At 32.1% G+C, this 25,331-nt stretch overlaps 1 protein-coding gene across 1 annotated transcript in view; it reads left to right on the top strand.

The window, feature by feature from the left end:
- The window catches only part of MS3_00009862 (uncharacterized protein), a 30,383-nt gene extending 5,307 nt beyond the window's left edge, over window positions 1–25,076 (top strand). Inside the window, exons 2-5 of the mRNA XM_051218260.1 lie at window positions 4,898–4,978; window positions 7,252–7,336; window positions 15,340–15,491; window positions 24,303–25,076. Of these exons, the coding sequence (XP_051074106.1) occupies window positions 4,923–4,978; window positions 7,252–7,336; window positions 15,340–15,491; window positions 24,303–24,498 (489 nt within the window). The 5' untranslated portion in view covers window positions 4,898–4,922 and the 3' untranslated portion in view covers window positions 24,499–25,076. The remainder of the gene's footprint in view (window positions 1–4,897; window positions 4,979–7,251; window positions 7,337–15,339; window positions 15,492–24,302) is intronic.
- The last annotated feature ends 255 nt before the right edge of the window (window positions 25,077–25,331 follow it).

The following is a 25,331-nucleotide window of genomic DNA, read 5'->3' as shown; positions in this document are numbered from 1 at the left end:
TTCTTCTGAAAGGGTGTTACACACTGTAATAATCTTGTTGTTGAATGTTAACATTAAAATTAATTGATTCGAAAGAGATATTTGATGCTGTTCTCTTTTAAACTTTAGTTCAAGGGATGTTTTAACTTAATAAACCCTATGATTTGCAAAATTAACGTCGCCTATTCATAAACTGGGTCAGTTGTCGACGTTTCATTAACAATAGCATTGTAGAAACTCTGAATACATGGATTTCTTTATCATGTTAAGCTCTTGGATAAGAATATATAACTTTATGGAATATTTACTTTCTCATATGATTTGAACTTATGCTTTCCACGTGTTTTCGACTAACACATGAATTCAACTTCATATTGCTAAGTATCATACTTCGATAATGGCTTGAGCACGACTACAGTTTGCTTCACTATTTACTTGTCATTTGAGATGTTTTCCACTGGTCACCACTGATTTACACTTCAGTTTATTAACATTTCAACTAAAATATCTTGCCAATATTCATGGATCCAATAACAAAAATCATCATCCAACTGGGCGGTGATAAAACTAAATGCATCAAATAAATTCTCAAGTTATCATTATACATTACTATGAACTGGTACAGGACGACAATGACACATTCATATAAGGAAACTCATTTTTCCTTGTTTGTGTAACCTGTTGATCTATGTATTGAATATATACAGATATGGAAAGTATTTGTAATTGCTTTTCACTAGTGAACAAATGACCTTATTTATAAGACTAATATTTAAACGGAGAATATTCTTTTCGGTAAATTCTTTTCAGGTTCTACAATTGTATATCCAAATTAATAATCCGAAAAATGGCCAGGTTAAGGGTAAAGTGCATCGTTTAAAGTTATAACATGTGAATTTAGGATTGTCAAACGAAATAGAATAAAATTGTTAATGTTGATATAACTCATATGTTGAGTGGAAATTTAAGATCCATGATCAGAATAAATATGGGTCAGATAGGGTGAAAGAAATAATAGTGCAGTTACAATTTGATCAAATGTTTAGTGGAAGACTATAGTGTGTAAAAAATAAATTGGAATGAATGCAAAGTAAATGAATCATGTATTGGGGAGATTGATATTGATGTTTAACCATTGGTAGTATTAATAATAATTATTTAATAGTTGAATTCATGATTCAATCGAAGCACTGGTTTTCCATGGTGATCTAGCTTCAATTGACTCATGAATTCAACTATTAAATTACTATGATGTCCACAAAAACCCTCTCTGATAATAATTATAATAATAATTCAAAGATTTATGAATAAAGATAACAGACAATTACATTTGACTGCGAATTAGGTCATTCAATAGTTAAGATTACTATGGATTAATTCGCTTAAAGGTTGGCCAGGGGAGGATAAATGATTGAAGGTATTTCATTTGTTCACACAGCTCAGGTTTCTGAATCCGGATGACTACTTCTTCAGTTGTTTGTGGGACTTCAAGTCTGACAAGCTTTGGCAAAAATTACTGACCCGATAAATTATTGAAAAGGATTGGTTTATACTGGCACTATGACTAGTTTGTACTAGATGGAACAGTGTCGAGCAGTTCACTTTCTTCACCAGACCTTGCCTAGCCACTCTGGGAAGTGTTGGCTAGCACGAAAATGTAAATTCCTAGAACTTCAACCAATATAACAATCTCCACAGCAGCAGTCGAACTGATAAATAAAAAAATGGGCTGGTCATTCGAGGTAATTCATATTTCAGCCTTGGTGTCACCATTGGGCGCGAATATGTATAATACTTTATTTATTTATACACATCAGTGAGTATATAGATGATCTGGGACAAACAAAGTAACCAAATGTATTCATTTAATACTATATTGTTCGTTGTTATTGTTTTACAATTGGAATGATTCAAGAACATAAATGTAGATTCTGACCAGATTGACTTGAAGGTCTATTTGAAAGCATACACTCATTGAAATACTTATTTTATATTCAACAGTTCACATTATCTTACTCCAGTGATTTTCAACGTTGACTTGGAGCAATCGCAAATTATGTCTTGTTTTTGTAATCCGATCAATGAATGAGTAAAATTTTCTTTTGTTAAAACTTCACTAAAAAAAAATAATGTTTTTTTGTTTGTAAGTAAGCGCATAAAATTAAAGTGACCAGCATTTACTATTTACTTATCATTCATAATACAATTGTAGATCTCTATTACTTGTCATGTGATTATGTCATCATGATAACTTTTTTTTCTTGAAGTTATTATTCAGTTGAGTATATATCCAATGTATGAACTATTTTACTGAAAAGAAAAAACTGACACAAAGCATGTCTTGAGTTCACTTATTGATTAACGGAGTATGGTATTGTGATTTGCATGAAACAATATAAAAAATCTTCATATTTAAGTACTATTTCATCTCTAGAGTTGTGTTTTCTACTTCTTGTATCAACTTTATTTCAACTGAATAATAGAAAGCATCTATATTGCTAATCTTATTATTTAAGGATTAAATAAACACTTAGGATATTATAAGATATTTTATCATACATAGTACAGTGTCTGGAAACATGACCACTTTAAGAAGGTAAGTTTAATTGGTGGTAGCATTTATTCCTTTAGATTTACTATTTATTAATTATAATATGTAAAGATTCATCTTTGTTTATATTCAAAACATGTTCGCTTACATTGAATTATGTTTGATTGACACTATTTAATAAAACATTATAATATACTAAGTTAATATGATTATCAGTTCAATTTGTGTCATAAACAAAGTTTATATAATTCGAGAAACTTCAGATAAGTAGGTAGATAATAGTTAAATTCGTTACATACTGTGAAGATTATACTTCATTTTTATCATAAACATCTGTTATAGAATAAATTTCATAATAAAATAGAAACTTCTTTTGAGACAATCGACTTAAATAGAATGTGCTATTCTTGCTTGTATAAACAGTTTATTTAAATAATAGGAATACAGTGTCATGTTAACTTATTAATTTGTAAATATACAAAATCGCTGTAGATCACATTTTTACTTCATTACGTTGGACGTAGTATGTATGAAACAAGATAAATGTATATAAGTAAGATTGGATAGACTAGTCGTTATGACTGACCTTTTTGTAAATGATAAGTTGACCCTTTTTACCAGAAATTAATCAAGCGTTCACTGGTAACTAACTTCTAGAGCTAAGTCTCAGAGTTCTAATAAGAATCAGTTATCGATCTAGCTCCACTTAACATTGCTATTTCCAGTACATAGTGGTCGCTCAATATTACAAATCAAACGCAGTTAGAAATGTAGATCAATGATCATAAAGTTAAACGCTCGGAGAAACACCTGAAAGTTTTCAGTTTGATTTCTGGTTGGATCGGAGATGTGTACTATTTAGGAGTCCCATACTGATGCTAAATGATTATCCAGTACTTCACAGTTTTCAACAGTCGTCTAGCCTGGGTAAACTCATGATCTAAAACTACCAAGATGATATAAGTTAATAATAGCCTGAATTTTAAGTGTTTGAGTTCAAAAGAACACGTTTTAAGTATATAACTTCATTGTTATACCAAAATATAATGTGAAATGTATTGAAAAATTTAGATTCTTACCTTATCGCTTTACTGATTTCACTATGACTTTTATCTGTTACCTCGGTTTACTAAACTTAGACGCTTACTGATTTGGTTTGTAATTACAATTCATGTGACAATAGTGTTTACTATTTACATCAAAAATATACTATTGTCGATTGTTTAAAAATTCAACTTTTTTCTATACTCATTTACCAATCTAGTTTGTTATAATGTCAGGTTCTCTATTATCAAAGTTATTTACATTTTATAGATAATTACCACTAGATGTGTAATTTACTACTAATCGTCAGTCCTACAAATTCTTAACTAATAGAGAATTAAAGTATATTGTAATGATAAATAATATATTCCCTACAAATATATAAATACACCATTCCATTAAATGCAAATTCAACGAAACGGCCGTCCAGTGCTTCCAGGTTTTCCATGGTGGTCTAGCTTCAATTGACTCATGATTTCAACTTGTGAAATTTCTAAAAATCTCCACAAAACCCATTCTGATAATAATAATCACCTGCTCACTAGTGACTGACTTCAGGAGATACTTCTGGAGTTCTAGTGAGAAGTCGTTACCAGTGGAGTTCAACCAGGTCTGTTGTGAGATAGGAACTCACTGAAGACAATGGTGTACGGTGGCGCAACTTCGTGGATTGGTTGAAGTTAGACATTAACACCGTTGGATGCCGGCTCAGTGGTCTAGTGGTTAAGTGCTCGCGCGCGAAACCAGTAGATCCTGGGCTCGAATCCCGCGAGGTGCGGGGTAGTGGATGCGCACTGCTGAGGAGTCCCATACCGGGACGAAACGGCCGTCCAGTACTTCCAGGTTTCCCATGGTGATCTAGCTTCAATTAACTCATGATTTCAACTTGTGAAAAGATTTTTTCCCTTAAAATTCGGCAAATATTAGTTATTTAATATTTTCAAACTTTCAGATCCCGAATGCATTTTGTCTCTGCACTTTTTCATGGTTCCAATGATTGTTTTCTACGTATTAGTTTTTTTTAAAAATTAAGGTAAAAGAAAACTGGATATCACAATATTCAGTCTAATTAATCATTCATCAGATTCTCCTACGTTCTTTAGATTTACTAAACTTTTCAGTAAGATCAAGTATTTCACTAAGATTGGTTCAATAAACTTGTTAATCTGTTGAAGAAAGAAACATCATAATCATATCATTATGTTACATCATTACTCTAAAAAAACATGCTTGTTTCACCGGTATTCCGATTAACTGTTTCTTAATGTCTTTCTTATTTATACAAAACAATGTTTTTAATTTGTTTTTCCTTACTATTTCCAGACATCATTCTACATTCTCGCATACAATGAATAAATTTAAAGCGATGGATAAAGCGAACAATCCCCAGGGTGCAAAACCAAAGTAGGAGTTGTAAATGAAATTATTTTTAGTAAAAACAATTGTGTAAAACATTTCATTTAATTAATACATAAGATTTATTTTGATTGTTACTTTATTCAAAGAAATAGTTCGGATAAATAAATACTACAGAGAGTAAACCAATGTTATTATTTAGGTATTCGATAACTAGTTATTTAGTCGTCAACTTGAACCCCACCATACCTATGTCATCTTACCCAGTTGGATAGTATTACTGACCTTGAAGCAAGAACGTGAAACTGAAATCAAGAATTTGCCTGATTACTGAGTTACATCACACCTTTGTGATAAATAAATTATGAATCGATAAACTGGTCACGAGAAGGATCGGTGAAGAAACGTTCGTAGTAAATAAACTAGTCAATATCTAAATCACATTAACCTATTTCTCGGTAGTCTTATAACTATGTGTTTTGCATGAAGAAAGCCTATTACTTGAAAAGTAAAATGTTTTTATAACATAATGTTGACGTAAGTTAGCTGATAGGCGTTAAATAATTCGAATATATAATCCTGTTAAAAACCTCAATTACAATCTACATAGCTCAGTTGTAATTTTCCAAACATGTGATATAGTATTGGTCGTAACAAACACAATAGTCTAATTCAAGACTGTTGCTCACCATGAAGGTCAATGAAACTTATGAATACTTCTCTTTCACGATGATTTGTAATGGTTCGAGGCGGAAACAACACAAATCCGAGTTACTTAAATTCGTAAAAATTAGTTTTCAAGTGATCAGAGGAGTAAAATAACTTAAATTAATCTTAAATGCTCTGGAGTTATGTTAAACGCTTTAATGTACCCGTTAACTATATACAACTAACATAAAAGAGGTCACATAATTAAACCTTACAAATATATACGTAAGTAATGAAACTAATGTTGGAGAGAGACCTTATTCCACAATGTAACGAGTTCATACAAAATGTCGTCTATTGAATTCATCTATACTATCATAATGATAGTACTTAACAGTTCACACAGAAATGGTGTATAACTATGCATACTACTCAAATATAATATCATTTACTAATGCTTCAGAAATGACTTTTCGTACGTATCTTTACAATGATAGAAATAATTCAATATTTTAAATATTACACTTATTTGTTGCGGGATATTGGGGATCTACACGTAATTGAAGTGTCTCTTTTCATTTATTTACACTCATGGTACTTTTCTGTTGCTGTGAGGTTCCGTTAACGAACAGATATACATGATTTCTTTTTACGATTTCAGTGTTTTTACATGCTGAATACATTTTGTGTTCAAAAGTTATATTTGTGGCAACAATACACCAAATGATCAGTAAATTATCAACTTTATATCGCATTCTGATTCTAGAACTTTGTATAAACTAAATTATTAGGAGACTGAATATCCAATGATATATTTAAAAATAAATGTAAAATATGAAGCTCACAGACCATTGGTAATATTAATTTACATGAGTCCAGTATTATCAGATACACGTAGAAAATTTACACCTTAGGAGGTTGAACTACATGATGTACCATCGGAAGTGTGAAACACCATCAATTAAGATGAAGAATTTTAGATATTCTGAACGACCAAATGGATCCCACTACAAGTTATGTATTTCTTAAAGTATTTTTACCAGAAAAATAGCTTTTTCAATCGACAACGTTCAACTTTAATTGCATCAAAGTTACTTGTTTACTAAAAATAATTTTCTTATACAGTTGCAAATATGCTGCTTGGACAGATTCTGTACTTAATTAAGAACAATGGGAAGTACTAATACACTAAAAAAATTGTCGAAAAATGCTTCGACTGAACTATTTAGTTAGATCACATGTAAATGTGCTGAAAACTCGATATGCCGATCGTTATGAACCAGTTATTTTTCATCATTTTACTTAACAAGAATTTAAAGATTTTGCAAAATCTTAGTTAATACAAACTATAGCACTGGATATAACTATTACAATAAACATGCATTCATTTCACCACATACCCGAAATTTCGAACTATAATATCAAAGATTAAAATACAATAACAAAACAGGTATCAATAACAAGGTTAGACTTAATAGTTTCATTGTTTCATTTGTACTATCTAAACATGTGTTAATTTAATGCCTATTATTTATTTACTCTGAAGAAGCGGCTTACATTAAGTTACGAAACGCCAGAAACATAATTTTTCTACTCATTTAAATATAACAAAAATATATTTATTACAACAGCAAAATAGGTATTTCGTTTATTGATTATTAATTACATTACAGTTTCGCATCCGGTGGAAAAGGAGCACAACCTAATGCAAAACAGATTATGCTTGATTGGTGTAAAGCTGTAACTAAAGGATATGAGGTAACTAACTTTAATTTAATATGTTATTTAACATTTTTTAAGCGAATACAGTTTGCAATAAACTGACAACCAAAGCAACCATTTATTTAGGTACATGGAATGCTCGTACAATGTGGGAGACTAGAAGAGTCTTCCGAATTGGGGCAGAAACTAGGAAATACAACCTGGAGATGCTCGGGATCAGCGAAACACATTAGACGCAAGTTGGACAACAACGAATGGCTTCAGGGAGCTTCTGTTATACTCTAGCCATGAAAAATAAAATGCCCCACATACACAAGGAGTTGCATTGATGCTGTCCAAACAAGCACAACATGCACTTATAGGATGGGATTCTCATGGACCAAAGATCATCGAAACCTCCTTCAAAACAAAGAAAGAGGGCATTACAATGAACATCATCCAATGCTATGCGCCTACCAACGACTTCAATGAAGAAGCTAAAGATCAATTCTACAATAGGCTGCAGTCAATCATCGAGAAGTGCCCAACAAAGGACTTGACCATTGTGATGGGAGACCTAAATACCAAGATTGAAATGGACAACACCGGATATGAAGACATCATGGAACGACATGGACTAGGAGAAAGGAGCGTAAATGGTGAGAGATTTGCAAACCTATGTGCCTTCACTAAACTGGTCATAGGCGGCACTATATTCCCACACAAACGCATACACAAAACCACATGGACTTTACCGGATCACACTACATAGAACCAAATCGACCACATCTGCATCAACAAAAAGTTCAGGAGGACAATGGATGATGTGAGCACTAAGAGAGGAGCTGATCAGGCCTCAGATCATCACATGTTGGTCGCCAAGATGAAACTTGAACTCAAGAAGTACTGGACAACGTGGTGGACAATATCATAAATATTTAATACGGCCTTGCGAGATACTGACAGACTCAGAGAATTCAAGATAGCCCTCACCAATAGGTTACAGGCCTTTCACAGTCTACTCAGTGGAGAGGGAACTACCATGGAGAACAACTAGAAAGGAGTCAAGGAGGCAGTCACTTCAACATGGCATGAGATTGTGGGCCGACAAGAAGCACCATCACAAGAAATGAGTCACTTTTGATACACTGGATAAGATTGAATAAAGGAGGAACAAGAAGACAGCAATCAATATCAGACGAACAAGAGCAGAGAAAGCCAAGGCACAAGCTGAATACACAGAAGTAAACAAGCAAGTGAAGAGGAACATCAGAACCGACAAACGTAAATACGTGGAGGATCTAGCAATGATATAGGAAAAGGCTGCTAGAGAAGGAAACATGAGAAACGTGTATGATACAACAAAGAAACTCGCTGGAAATTATCGTAATCCAGAACGACCAGTGAAAAGCAAGGAAGGTGAAGTAATCACCAACATTGAAGACCAGCGAAACAGGTGGGTAGAGCACTTCAAGGAACTCTTGAATCGATTAGCCTTACTGAACCCAAGGACCTTCCAACAGATGTTGGCTTACTAACAATTCAAGTGATCAGCATGGCCATCAGACAAATCAAGAGGGGCAAAGCAGCGGGGTCAGACAACATTCCAGCAGAGGCACTAAAAGCAGATGTATCAGTAACTGAAAAGACACTCCACATACTCTTCAGCAAGATTCGGGATGAGGGACAAGTACCAACAGACTGGAAAGAAGGACACCTGATCAAAATGCCAAAGAAAGGTGATCTTAGTAAGTGTAATAAATACAGGGACATCATTCTTCTCTCAATACCAGTAAAAGTACTGAACAGGGTATTGTTAAACAGGATGAAGGACTCCGTAGACGCCCAACTTCGATACCAACAGGTTGGATTCCGTATGGATAGATCGTGTACAGACCAAATTGCAACTCTACGGATCATTGTGGAACAGTCAATTGAATGGAATTCATCACTCTACATCAACTTCATTGACTACGAGAAAGCATTTGATAGCGTAGATAGGAAAATACAATGGAAGCTTCTTCGATACTACGGCGTGCCTCAGAAGATAGTCAATATCATACGGAATTCCTATGATGGATTAAACTGCAAAATTGTGTATGGGGAACAATTGACAAACTCGTTCGAGGTAAAGACCGGTGTTAGGCAGGGTTGCTTAATCTCACCCTTTCTCTTTCTCCTGGTGATCGACTTGATCATGAAGACGTCAACATTTGAAGGAAAATACGGGATACAGTGGACATCTAGGATGCAGTTGGACGATCTAGACTTCGCAGATGATCTGGCCCTTCTATCCCAAACGCAACAACAAATGCAGGAGAAGACGACCAGTGTAGCAGCAGCCTCAGCAGCAGTAGGTCTCAATATACACAAAGTGAAAAGCAGGATTCTCCGATACAACACAGAATGCACCAATCCAATCAAAATTGACGGAGACGATTTGGAAAATGTGAAAACCTCTACATATTTGGGCAGCATCATTGATGAACAGGGTGGATCCGATGCAGATGTGAAGGCGCAGATCGGCAAAGCAAGAGCAGCATATTTACAACTGAGGAACGTCTGGAACTCAAAGCAACCGTCAACCAACACCAAGGTCAGGATTTTCAATACAAATGTCAAGACAGTTCTACTATATGGGGCAGAAACCTGGAGAACTACGAAAGCCATCATCCAGAAGATACAGGTGTTTATTAACAGTTGTCTACGCAAAATACTTCAGATCCGTTGGTCAGAGACCATCAGAAACAACCTACTGTGAGAGAGAACAAACCAGATTCCAAAGGAGGAGGAAGTCAGGAAGAAGCGCTGGAAGTGGATAGGACACACATTGAGGAAAGCACCCAACTGCGTCACTAGACAAGTCCTCACATGGAATCCTCAAGGCCAAAGGAGAAGAGTGAGATCAAAGAACACATTACGCTGGAAAATGGCGACAGACATGAGAAAAATGAATAAGAATTGAATGGAACTAGACAAGAAGACCCTGGACAGAGTGGGTTGGAGAATGCTAGTCGGCAGCCTATGCTGAAAGACGAAGAAGGACTTGACAACCGATTAAAATATATCCTCTCTAAATGTCTAAGTTAATTACTAGTTATTGGATAGCATCATTATTTTTATTTAGAAATGCAGCGATTTTGAAGATACTCCCACATTGTACAAGCATTTTATGTACCTAAATAAATGGTTGCTCTGGTTGTTAGAAGGGGCATCTGCCTCGTGACTTCGGAAGGAACTCGGCTTTCATCATCGGGCGTCATAACTCTCCTAACTGAAAACCTTCCGATTCCCAGGGCAGAGTTTAAATAACTTGTTTCTGGTTAGTGTTTTTCAGCGAGTCAGTTTTCTACAAGATGGGGTCGCTAACACCATGTCTAACCCTCCTCCTTTATCCGGGGTTGGGACCGGCAGTAGTCCCCGGAGGGACTCCAGGCGGAGTTTTTATTTAGAAAAAGTGATAAAATATTCCTCGTTTGAATTATTGTATTAAATGAAGTAAAAAAGATCTGATTTATAACACTATAACTCAGTTATTATTATATCCACATGAAGATATCTGTATGATTTTTTGTATAAGAATAAACACGAGTTCCTCTTCAATTCTCTAGTTAGCTAACTTAAAGATTGTAAGAATCGTGTAGGGAAATGAGGGATTTCTAGTTGTAGCCAACCAAATGATAAATACTAATGGTTCAAGATTTCATGTAGATACATAGCCTTTAAATTCCGACCACTCATTTTGTTATTTTTTTTTAATATTCCAGTTTTGTTCGTGAAGTTATTTCTCAACTTGATTTTATTCTCAATACTGTTTTGAAGTAATGTGACGTTTCGTGGTGGCTTGCTAGTCTGTCCATATATTATTATTAAAAACCATTATCGTAATGAGCTTCCTAACTTTCAAATTTTTCTTCTGTATATAATAAATATTAAAAGACGTATTTATAATAAATTTTCGAAATTGTTAAGTGTATTTTGTAACGTAATTTCAATGTAAATCAAATGAAACATGATTTAAAATCCCCAAGATTAAGCTCGCAAAGCGGTGAACGATATAACTATTGATAATGCTATGAAGTTCTGATTATTCTCTTCTGTCACTATTGTAACTGAGTCACTGATTTTTTTCCTGTATAGAGTTCTTATTTTTAATGTTTATGAGACCCTAAGACTTTAGCTAACTGACCATCTAAAATAATTTTGTACTCGAATACTAACATACAGAATGAACCGTTTACATTCGTAATTTATTATAATTATGACATACCACTTATCGTATTGAGGATTAGTAGTTTCAAATTGTAGTTTCTTAACTCTAACCAGACCTTCCTTTACTTATAACTTATTAGGAATGTTAGCGAAAGTATCTTACTATTCACTTTAATGGTTCATTGCCATGAATATAACTCTAAGTGCAAATTTAAGTACCGAAGAAGACTAAATTTGTATTCAGATTTTTCTGCTGATGAGTAAGTTCAATTCCTTAAATAACTGTATTCATTTAAATTTACGTTTAGAAAAATTTAAACCGATCACCTAATCTTACATGACTTCAGTCTACTTAGGCTAAGAAGGTCTCAAGTCATCCAGATTTTATAAATAAATTGTACTTCTTTCCAGTAGCGATAATTCCTCATCAAAATCCGGTTTTATTTGATTGGTCATTTGCATCCATAGTTTGACAACTTTTTTTGTCTCCCAAAGTCATGCTTTATTACAATATATTCAGAATTATCATATTCCCCATTTAACTCTTGGAATATCAAACTTTCTCTGCACTCATCCCTTCTCTGAGTGTTCCTTTCCATTTGGAGATTACTGGTGAATTGTTATGTGTCAGTTGTCACTCAATCGAATTCGCATTAGATCCTGTTTGTGTTAAATGAATTTGTCATTTGTAAGTAGAAATTACAGTAGACCCAATTAGTCTCCGAAATACCACAACCACTGATAGCGTTCTCAACATAATCGTAATCACTTTCTGCTAACAATCATAATAATAACTAATTAGCATACCTACATTCATAGCTAAGCTATGAATAAAAATAGTTTACAAATTATACAACTCCAAATGTATTTTTATTAATAAATATCCAAAAACACAACTCAGAAACAGCACTAATGTGTTAGTCGGTAGCCTTGCGAATATTTGGAATAAAAGTTATAACAAGCAAACCTGAAAAGTGATCGTAAATCATACTACAAACTGTTGCTTTTCAACAGTAGTACATCCGTTTGATGCATTAGTTTTATCCAAAGTTTACATTGATTGCCAGATTAGTTTCCCATTTGTATTTCTGGAAATAACGTAAAATGTTTGATTGATAGAAAACTTATGTAAATAAAGTGGTGTCAGAGATGTTTTAAATAAGTAACATGAATCTAAAAAACATTTCTATCAATACATTATGTTATTTAGAAGTTACTTATTAGACTTTTAAGATAGCCTTAGATACCAGATTGGTTGATTAGCTCAGTTTCCACGACTAAACTTTCACGGAAATCTAGATAAAAAAACTGAGTATTCTTTTGGTTTGTATTTAGATCCTATCACTGATAACATTGCCTTCCAGCCCCCCCCATCCGTAAGCACTATCATTCATTAGAGTTCAGACTTATGCAAATTATCAAACATGGATTATCATAGTATCACAAATATCCAAATAAAATTGTTATAATGAAAAGAATTCCATCTGACAATTATCTTGAAGCAGTTTATATGTAATTTTATCAATGTACGGTAAGTATGAACTAAAACTTATCAGATATAGTATATGTTACAGTACTTTTGGTCATGACAAATATGTATAGTAGAAAATTTAATATAATTAAGTTCTGTACACCACGACCTAATTTTTTAAAAAATGAAACAACCTCATTCCATGCAAAAGTAGCTTTGTGAGATAATGAAATTAATATCTAAATGAAAAAAATACTATTAGCTTATGGTCAGTATCTAGTAATGAAGTTTCTATTTTACTGCCTGTAGAATCTAATCTAGTTTTATAAATCATTAAATTATCAATTCTTCTAATATAACATTTTCATAAGCTTTCTTATTTCTATCTTTATCGGTGTAGAGAAATACAAATGTGAGAAAATATATTTACTATGTACGATATTCAGATCGAATTGATAGGAAAACCACTGAAATTCTAAGAGTAAAGCATCAATGATAAAATCTTATATATTTGGTTGTCTTTAACATTACTGATAATGAAAGTATAAATTTTAATATTTCATATGAAAAGACAGTCCAGTCTTACGATCGATTAAAGAGCCTCATAGAATCTTAACAGAAAATATACTTATTTGATAATTATTGCCTTCATAGCTCTATTAATTCAAAATTAATAGACAAAACTAACTCAGCTATGATATTTGTTTGGCTATATCGTTCTCATTCACAAAAAATGTGATATTTAATAAAGGTTCAAGTTATTCGTGAAAAACGAATTGCAACAGTTCATGAAACTGTTCACTTTATTACCTGGACCATGTATAAGTATGTACATTGTCCAACATGAATTCTTATGATGACCTCAGGTGATGAAATAGCTGTTTAGTTCTAATAGTCCATTATTATTCATTTAGTACTTTGCTTTGTCTGAAACATGAACATTCACTACTTTCCAACTGTGTTCATTCAAAGAAAATGTTTACATTCCTAGATTTTATTTTTCTTTGTTTAGGTTGCTTTAATATTAGTGGCAATTTAGAGAAATTATCCAATCTAGGTATTGTATTTGATGCCACTCATCAGTAGAGGATAAACGAAAACTCATGAGGGATGACTTTCATCCCCTTGAATTCGAATATATCATTAAGATTTACGATCAGAAACGTTATCGTTGCGTTATTTGACCTAGAACCATTTATCTGTAGAAATAAGATTTTCAAGCTGATTAAATACTGAATCGTAGCAAATGTCATATTTATCTCGTTTTGAGTACTGATTAAATTCTGCGTGCTATGTTACAACCTGATCACTAATCCTAGACTACTGGTAGGCTTTTCTAATGAACTTACTGTACTTTGATCTGTTGAATCTAAATAACACTAAGAACCAAACGAATATTACATTGGTTACTGTAAATAGTCATCCAATGTGAATATAACGTTTCAAATGAAATGATTTGAATCAATAAGTACACAGTTATGTCCATCCTTGAGATATTCTGATTTTATTAAAATCTTGTGGGTTCAGTGTTTTTTACTCTCAATATATATCTAGTAAATTGATTGTGTCTGTTTACTTCAACTATATAAAAGGTAATTCCAACACTATAAATTTATACAACCAAACTTTGATTGTTCCGAGAACTTATATAGCGTCATCTGTTGGTTATGTATAAGATATGAATTATCAGTCAGAAAAACAATAGTTACCATTTTTAGCTACAACATCCGATTGTTGATCACAAAAATAACGTTACAGATATGTTTTATGTGGATGCACTAAGTCCTAGAGCTTTCATATTCTATAAAACTAATTTAATATTGTATAGAACCTTAAATATCTATGCATTAATTTGAAGTAGCTTATTTTCAGGAGATTGTAAGTTTTCCTCATCCTTCTAAGATCAAATATTGTTCGAAATTGATTTAGTCAAGTAAGAATATGTATATATATGTACCAGTCACTGTAAAAACTTTGGAGATTCAAAAGTATTATTTATCTGTACATTGAGGAACAAGGGACTTAAAAAGTGATTTTCTGAAGATATTGAAAACATCATACTATCGTTTTACAATTTTTACAATAGAGTTATAGATAAGACTGTTATATTTGAAACCATAAATGAAGAGTCCAACGTTTAGTGCGAATATATCTTATATAAATCAGAATATGCTCAACTAAACAATTTTCGATTTCCTATGAAACATTGTTTCATGTTCTGATTTGACCCAACTCATAGATTCACTTTGGTAATAACATCCTTTTACGGTGGAAATGACATATGATTCCAGCGACATTTCTCCTTGATATCAACATTCCTTTTTGGGTTGATTTATTTATTACTGATTACTTTATTTCTTTCTCTACTTGTATTAAGGGTGTGGACATACAAAATTTCGGAAGTAGTTGGGGTGATGGTTTAGCATTTTGTGCATTAATTCATCACTTTTATCCTGATTCATTTGATTTCTCTACATTGGATCCAAAAAATAAACGAGCAAATTTTGAATTGGCATTTGAAAAAGCTGAGTAAGTTTTAAAAAGATATGCATGTATAAACTTACAGATATGCCCCTCCATTTCGCATATATATTTTTTATTCAATTAGGTCGTAACGTGACGGACCGTAGGATTTACTGTCTTTAAAATGAGCTATCCGTCTTTTTGTAGTAATAATGCTCCAATGGATTTTCAATAACGTCAGCTGAAGCTACACTGAAATAGATGAAGAGCGTAGACTGAAATTGAATAAATTAGTCATACTGTACCTCCTTAATCTAGATGAATCTGTAACTTTGATAAACATCGAGATTAGTTAATGTGAACACCTTTTATATTTGAAGCTGGTATGTAAAAACACTAAAATCGGATTCCTAATATTCGAATTAAAACGACTGTAGTTTATTTAAAACGAAACATATTTTTCATTGTTTAAAAATTCAGAAAGTTTTCTTTTCATATAAGTCTCTCTATAGTTGTCTTAAATTAAACAAATGGGTTATTTTTTAAATTTTAGTTACCCGTTTATTCAATCATCCTACAGCACATAGTCCTTCTGCAATGCTCTTGTTTGTAATTAGGGATATATCTTTTGATAGTATTAAAGACTTAGTTTGAAGTAATGCATATAAAAGGGAAATAATATGAGGCATTTAAATAATACATTGAGACTTGAATATTTACATTGCTAAGCATGTAACAGTAATAATAATAATAATCGTACAGATGTTACTGTCAAATCATAACAAGTTAAAAAAATTCTACTGGGATCAATCAAGCAAATAACTTTAAACTGTATCTAAAGGCTTTATCAAGAAATAGAAAAGATGACCTGACAGAAGAAAAGCTTAAATATGATCTTTTCCTCTTTCAACAGGTAATTAATATGATTTTGTAACTCCTTCGTTCACTTCAAATCGACAGCAAAGATTTTCTTAAAACATATCATTCTGACAACATTCTAAGATATATTGAATACTGGACATGATTGTTCTCAGAGTAGTTATAAATCTAATAGTTCAGTCAACAGTTTTCGTGCTTTAATGAAACACATAGATGTATATTAGTCAATTATTCGTGTCAAACTCACATATAAATATGTATAATTTCATATAAGCAATGTTGTAAAAACATAACTGTATTGTTATGTAGGTCAGTTTTGCTTATTTGTTGCATGATAGTACAATGAAATGTCAAGATAACAGTAGCCAGGGTGAAATTCTTTCAATCTCTTTTGAATAGTTTCATTATCCTTAGATTGTTTTTACAATTTAATTTCAAACAAAGTAGGACCACTTCTCTGAAATTTACTGACACATGGAAATGCATAAAACAGAAATGAAAAAAAAAAACGAATTAAGTAGAAGAAATAAAGAGATTTAGAAGGATGATGCGGTTTGAAAATCGTAACGAAAACGAAAGATTATCTGGTATTAATATTATTCATTGTCACACATAACAACTTGGTTTTTGTTAAACGGTTTTCTCTTGGTTGAATGGTTTTGTTTCCAAAAATTATAATATTGTTCAAATTTACATTAAAGGTTTTGCAAACAAACCATTCAGATAAGAGAATGTAACACCACTAAAGAGCATCGACCAGAAATGCTAACCACACTCGACCTCGTCATTTCATAGTGAGCTGACTTTATTCGTTTGTTTATTAAAATTACAATAAAGTTGAGTATCAAACACTCCCAGAATGTCGCCAAACTTAATAAAAGACATTGAAAGAACAAATAACCACTTACTAAAAACTTATCACTTCTCTGTTCATCTGTGATTTTGATTGCATGTCTTTTTTGAAGTTAGATAATTTTGATTCCTATAAGTTTCACAAGAAATTACATCAGTCCAAAACGTAAATATCATTTTAACTGACTACCTGGCCACTGTGGTACAATACTACCTAAAAGAATTTAAAAATATCGTAATATTTAATAAAATGTTGTTTAATAAATATATTTTTTTGTTAAATCTCAGTAGAAATTTTATATTTCCAACGTTTCGTGACTTGATGTAAGCCAATTCCTCATAGTGAATAAGTCTCTGAAGAGGTGGGATACAATGAAAAATGTATTTATTAATAACTTTCTACCCGATGCTCAATTTGTTTAAAACTATCAAGTCCAACCTTGAAGTCGATATCAACAAAATGTTGTACCTTTGAAATAGATTGATTTATTAAACAAAACACAACAATAATTCGTTACACCACTAACATACAGTTAATATTGAATGTGAATTACCACCTCTTTTGTTTGAAAAATATAGTTCTTTTACTTAAATTAAATTGATTAATAAAAAAAGAATTTTAATAGTTGAGACCATGAGTCAATTGAAGCTAGACCACCATGGAAAACCTAGAAGCACTAGACGTCCGTTTCGTTCTAATGTGGGACTCCTCAGCAGTGCACCATTGAAATTACTATAATATCCACAAAACCCCTTCTGATATTAATATAGTAGCGTTTGATAATTTGGATACAACAAAATGTTATAATGAAGAATATTTTAGAATGATATTACTTATATAGAAAAAAAATCATATAATTATATCGACTCATTTTCACTTAGTGAAATATAATTTTACCTTTTTTTCAAAGTCATCACGCTTACTAAACGTGAAACATATTGAAATTACTCAGCAATTCTAATCATACAGATTAATGTGTAAAGTGAAGGATTACTTATATGACATAACTGTTTTTTAAACTTTGTTACTTTATTCTATTTGGATTTTTTGTTCAGTTTATATAAGAGAGATAAACTGTGTCATCCTATTCAATAATATCTCATTTTCAGTGTTATAAGTTGACCGTTAATCTACACTAAATTATGACTAACACGTCAATTTTTACTTGAAAACTGCTATTACTTTTAATTCAGTAGAGTTATACACCAAACTATATTCATGGTTGATGTTATTTCCTTGATATAAAGAAATAAGTTTTTTGAACTGAAGCCAATATTGAAATCTTTAATATTTAGTGTAAAGAAGTGATTTTCTTCAATACATAATGAGTTATATTCGAAAAGGCCCCAAAATGCACTGGTACGGCCGAGAGCAGGGAGAGTAAGCTCAACTTCTCGAAATGCTCTCACATGACCACGCGTACACAACCACTGCCAGGAAGTCCTACTCACTGCCTTCTCGTGGCGGGAGTGTTGTTCAGGAATTTGATAGGACGAAAAGCGAATGTCCAGAGATCTAACCGGGTCGGTGGACACGAAGAGTCCACCGAGGGGAGTTGGAAAACCCTGATTCCATGCCAATGGTGCACATGGGCTCCAGGATCATAAGAGAACAAATGGCGTATGAACTAATCGTTGATCACCGGCCATCATGGGACTGCATCTCCTGACCTTGCTCCACTGTCTTGTGAATAAGACATCTAGGTCAAAGGCTCGAGGAGTGGCTCCTTATGAAGACCACCTGCTTCAGTTTGAGAACCCGGGCAGTATCCTAGTTCTCACACAAATCGAATGATTTATGTGGCGCATATCTATTTGGTGCCTCCTTGTACCAATGTTTATGTGTTTAAATAAATAAATAAATAAAATATTCGAAAAGGATAAAAAGAAAAATTATTTTTAAAGTGAACTACATCCTATCTACCAGGAATCAATCAAGAAAAGCAAATTTTAACTAAAGTCATAAAATTTTCATCATTAGCCCTTAAAAATAATCTTCTGTTATAGTATTTATAAATACAAAATAGAAGTGTGAAACTATTAATAGAAAAAAAGCATTTCGATGAAAGAGTAAGAAGATTTTATAAAAAGAAACCTTATTAATCCTTTGATTATAATCTCTATAACACAGACTGGGTCAACTAACGTTTCCATTAACTAGGCACTAATAGTAATCTGTGGACAATGTATATATATATATCAGCGAGATAGTTACGCTCCATAAGAACAACATAATCATTTGATATTTTTCTAATCCATAATGCTAGTTTGGCTGATGAAGGACATAGTTAAACATTTTCTATTGACTTAATTAGTTTTATATTACTTTTATTTTATTTTAACGTGTCTTGAAGTAAACGGAATATACCTATTTAGACGTAAAATAAGATAGATAGGTTCAGTTAACAATTCGATTTTGGAGAATTCATTTCCTTCTTTTACCATGACCTTAATCTCTTTTCATTTTCTTCTTCATTGTTTTCTCCCTTTACAGCTCTCTGCTTGTCTTTCATCTTCTCTATAGACTTTTTGCTTCCGACTGGGTTTTTTCTGCCTCTATGATCCTCTTAATTACAGCTTATCTCAATTTCAACATTTTATCTTATCATGTTGAGCCTTCCTTTCCCAAATATGATTTCTCCATTTATCTTCATTATGAATATTTAAGCCCACTTAGCTACTGAGTCCTGATAGCCACTTGCTTGTGCAATGGGGTGAAGTTTGATTCACTTGATATTGTTTTACTTGAATCTTCCCATTGATGTTTTAGGATAACGCGATGTCGTTTGAAGCGAACGGTATTGAGTTCGAGTCCCAGGGTGAACATCAACTCAGATGCAGGTACATCCAGCTGACGAGTCCCAAACAGGACGAAACGCGCGTCCTGGATTCCACTGCTAGCCACCATCCATCTTTGCTTATAATACTTGTAAATTAAGGCAATATCGAGGCATACGCACAGTATGCACATATGCCAATAAGAGAGTGATCAATTTCAGTCCTAATACATCAATGGGAAGATTCAAGTAAAACAATATCAAGTGAATTAAAACTATTATTAGCTTAATTATCACAATGGGGATTTATGGAGATTGTAGTAATTTCATGAGTCTCTATAAGCTAGACCACCACTGAAAACCTGGAAGCACTGGACAGCCATTTCGTTTTAGTACGAGACTCCTCAGCTGAAAACTCCCATACTAGCTTAGCTATCTCAGCTTGGATAGACTCATGAATTCATTTCAATTCGATTAGAATATTATTAGTTTCCCTGATAAAAAAGTGACGTTTTAATGCCTTTGTTTATTCCATCTCAATGTTACCATGTTTAACAGAATTTGATTATCACTACTATTGTGATTATTATCATCTTGAAAAATAAGTATATATTTGCGATTGTACAGCTCTGACAATGAATTTGCCGAATAGAGAACTCCCTATTGTAGCAATCTTCTTATTTCATATCGTGAGGTGCAGTGTTTTTTATAAGATATCAGACATAAAATTATTCACCATAAATCACTGTATAATAAATGACACTATGGATGACATGTGAAAACCAACTGTTCCATTTATAATTTTGATAGTAGAGAACAAATATGGCATTTTAAAAAGGAAAGATGACAAAACATGATCAATGACTGTGATGCAATAAGTAGGAATTTAATGGAATTCGTGAATTGTTCGCCTATTCATTGAGTAGTCTATTATATCTGCGTGACGTGATCTAGAAATTGATAATCATTTTTAACGTTTACAGTTTGACATTTTTCTGACATTACATGCATTTTTTAAATAAACGTTCCGTATATGTTCTCGGTCAGGTTTACGTATGAACGATGAGACGTTTGAAATGAAATATTATATGTTAGTTTTTATTCTTAGCTGTTTGTTTTAACCAAGGAGAATACGTTGTTGTCTTTGATAACGTCTTCAATGCCTACTTTATGTAAAAGTGACCTTTGTTATTTTACAAATGGTAGAGCGATCCTGATTTCCAAAGTTGATTTATGTTCAGCTGACAAAGGACTCACAGCTACGTTTATTGTCAAAGAGCTTGCATCCAAAAAGCTGGGAATCTATTCGGAGCCAGTGACGTAAATAAGCGACTGTCGAAAAATCCAATTATTATTTGTAAAACATCTCAGAAGTTACTTCAATAAGCTTAAAACGTATTAAAATCAATTTATCACACAAAACAACCCAATTACTTCATTTTTTGTATTCAGATGAAAATATACAAAAACAAAAGAAGACAAATCCATCAACAAAATAGTGTGCTAACATCGGGGGAAGTTAAATCGGACAGAATGAGAATCCACTTCCCCACATATACGAACACAGACTAGTTGTGAAACAACAGAGTATGTTATCGTTGATATCAGTGCGCGTAGATAACTAAGGATATTGATTCGACTAACAAACGTAGAAACCGTAAAAATGGGGAATTTTCAAGATCCCCGGAAAATTTCTAGAAGTATGGCATTCAGATTAACTGAGAGTCAGTAGACATATTGACATTGGTTCGACCTGTTGACCTGTATAGAAAGGGCCAATCAGTCACATAGTCATAGATCAATCAAAAATGACGGACAGCTTGAATACAATAATAATGACAGCAACATAACAATAACAACATAATAGTAATCACGTTATCATCATTTTATTACATAGAAATAAGACTCATCGTAAAATATGATTCGTAGTACTGAAGTAGTATAAATCAACTAGAGAAAACCTCATATTAAACTATAGATAATTCATTGAAGGTAGCTTGGTTTTAATTACTCCTAATAATCGTTATTGTCTGTGACTTTTCTATAAATAACATGCATTGCAAGATGATGTATCAGAAATAATTACTTTTTAATAGGTTTATAACACTTTAAATATAGTTCAGTATTGCAAATAAAATTGTCTTATAAACTCGTACGGTTAAATATACACGTTGTAAATTAATCCTAGTTATGAAGTGACGTAATACATCTGATGTGTAATATAAATTATTTCGTAACTAATACTAATAATAAATCATTAATGTATGTAAATAATTGTAGTGTGACAAACTACTATGTTGATAAATGTTGAACAGTTTTAAGCCATCATAAAATGCTTTTTATTGTGTATATATTAATTTGGTAGACAATATTCTAAGACTGTCGTCTTATATGTAACATCATTTTAAAAAGTGAATTATTAGTTGAAGTTAGACATTGACACCGTTGGATGCTGCCTCAGTGGTTTGGAGGTTAAGACCAATAGGTCCTGAGTTTGAATCTCGCGAAGCGGGATCGTAGATGCACACTGCTGAGGAGTTACACGATAGGAGTAAACGGCCGTCCAATGCATTCAGGTTTTCTATGATGGTCTAGCTTCAAATGACTCATAATCTCAACTATTATAAATTATTTTAGTTTGTCCAATTGTTAGTTTTAAAACGATCAAATAGAATTCATTTTCAATCAAACTAAACTTGAGAACACAAGAAATACACTGAAATTGTTTATGATATATGTTAGTTTATGAGAAAATATTATTGTTATTATTGTAATGTTATTTCTGAAATGAATATATTCAAAGTATAAATATGAAAAAAAGGAGTCTATTACATTAATTTCAAATAATATCTATTTTACCTATGGGTTGTTGTAGAACAAGGCAGTGTGTACGTTGTTTTTAATCAAATGAAGAACTAACTGTATTCGGGTAACATTGATTTGACTTAATTTTAGTGAACTAGTTTAAAAGGTATTGAATTTTCAAACTCGTAATTTCTCATTTAACAAACCAGGTTACTAAACATCTGATGCGCTATCTTTCTACTAACGTGGATTTTTTTATTGAAACTGTTTATTTGGATGCGTTTTGGCAAATAAATCATCCTATTCAAAAGTTATAAGCACAATTATTGCAGTTGAGTTTAAATTTCACAGTAAAACTTAGAGAAAACATAATTTACTAGGCTACAGAATTGCATATATCAACTAATAAATGATAGTTGCCAATCAACATTCGATTTTTTAATTTCCTACTCTTTCGCTTCACACGTATCATTTCATCTTAACTCGTTATTAAAGATCTAGAAATAGTTTTTTTTGGAGTAAATTTTGATATACTTAGAGTCCATAAGCGATTAGCGGACAGTATAAGTGTGACTAAAGGGTTAGGTTAAAATTTACAAAAATGGGGTTAGATTTTAGATTTTTTCATAACTCATTGTAAAATGAAAGGATATAGCAAAAATATTTTCAACTAGAAATCCTTAAATTGGTTTTCAAAGACGAGTTCTCTAATGATAATATGAGTTTAGATGAATAACAAAAATTGTCACTATAGACCCATAATAGTTTCTTTGAAATTTCTTAAATGAATAATACAATATTATAAATTTAGTGTACTTGTTGGAATTCATGTAAACTAACTTTCGTTAATTTCATCGAATCCTTAAGCCAGTCAAAATAGATATAAACTAATCCAAATAAAATGGGTGAAAGTATTCGTTTCGCATTATAAGGTCTGAGTAAGAAAAACTAATAAGTTATTTAAATCTCATAAGTAGTCACCCAATAGGATCTACACAAAGAAATTTACAGGATCATAAATTAGGTAAGCTCTCTTTTATAGTCAGATAGAAAACACTGGCTAATTTACAATAGATCATTCACTTAGTGTATGTATGTCAAGCCCTTTTTAACGTTGATCGAATTCTACCCATCAAGCTGCTATGTGGTCAATGTTCTAAATGAGATAAAATCACTTGCACTATGTTGAAATATGAGATGATGCTTGGAGGTAGTGCTGAGGACTAGGAACCTATGTCAAGGGTTTCCTGTCGACTACCTTCAATCACCAACTTACAATATTGACTAATATTTCGCTCAAATTTCTCACGAAACATTTTCCCCACAGAATAGTAAAATCTAAATAAAAATTCAGTTTATTATTTCAAAAACTCTTATTCAATATCTGTTCTGAGTATTTATGATATATATTCGATTGTATAAAGTGTGAACTTTAGAAAACAGAGTGCATTTGAATAAACATTCAGCCAATAAAAGTATTTTCTATCTACCTACTTAGAAAATAACTAATTTAAAATTTTTTAATCCTGAGGATTTCATCGATTTTCTTTGTATCTATTGGCAGGAAACTTGGCAATGTTTCTCCGTTACTTGACATTGAGGATTTAATGCGTATGAAAGTACCTGACTGGAAATGTGTCTTTACACAAATTCAATTGTATTACCGGCGTTTCCATTTGGAAGAAGGTAAAAATGCAACTGTTCCTCCAACTGGTATCCTTCCTAAAGCTGCCCCGAAATCAGAGAATACGGATGAATAGTATTCTGTATATAAGTAATCTGTACGACCAGTCATATATATATATATATATATATATATATATTTCAATTCATGGGGATGCACGAGAGATGTGAAAATAAAATGTTTAATTCGAATGCTTGCTTTTAATGAAAGCTTTGCCTTTTTGAAAGCCTAATTCACTAGTCTGCTTTATCACCCCAGTCATTGTTCAATTTTAATCGACGGATGCTTACCACACTAAACATATACATATATTTGATTTTTCGGTTCAGTAAACAATGCATTTTATCTCATTACCATCTATCTCATCATAATGTAAAGTACTTAGCGACATCACAATCATTTTTTGCTATAACCTATAAAATTAGCTAGTTTATTTTTAATGCTATTTTTCTTTTGATTTCATTTGACTCTATATTAGCAAGATTACACTGATTTTTCATTGAAACTTTAGAGAATAGGCTTATCTATGACTTTATATTGCAACATTTATCTTTCATAATTTTGATTCAGAAAAATGAAATCACATCAAATTATTTTTATTTCTTCATTATTAAATTTTTTCTAATTTCATTTGCTAAATATATATATATATATAATTGAAGTTGAATTAAACTTCTTTTACTCCTGAGAAAATACATTTAAATTCATTAGTATTCAGTGTATCAGGTCTAATAAGGACATAATTATTCATGACTTTACTTATGTTTTGATTAACCAGTAAAGAATGGATGATAAGACAACTAATAAAAGTACTTTTTAAGGTATGCTTAAAATAAGTTAGCAAATGAATATACAGAAAATTATTCTTTATAACTATGGTTTCATTGCTGTGAGTTAGAAATGTTAATG

This window comes from Schistosoma haematobium, chromosome 1 (genome assembly GCF_000699445.3).
Source record: "Schistosoma haematobium chromosome 1, whole genome shotgun sequence".
Lineage (NCBI taxonomy): Eukaryota > Metazoa > Platyhelminthes > Trematoda > Strigeidida > Schistosomatidae > Schistosoma > Schistosoma haematobium.
Note: the sequence above shows the minus strand (reverse complement) of the source record. Positions and strands in the feature narration are given on the sequence as shown.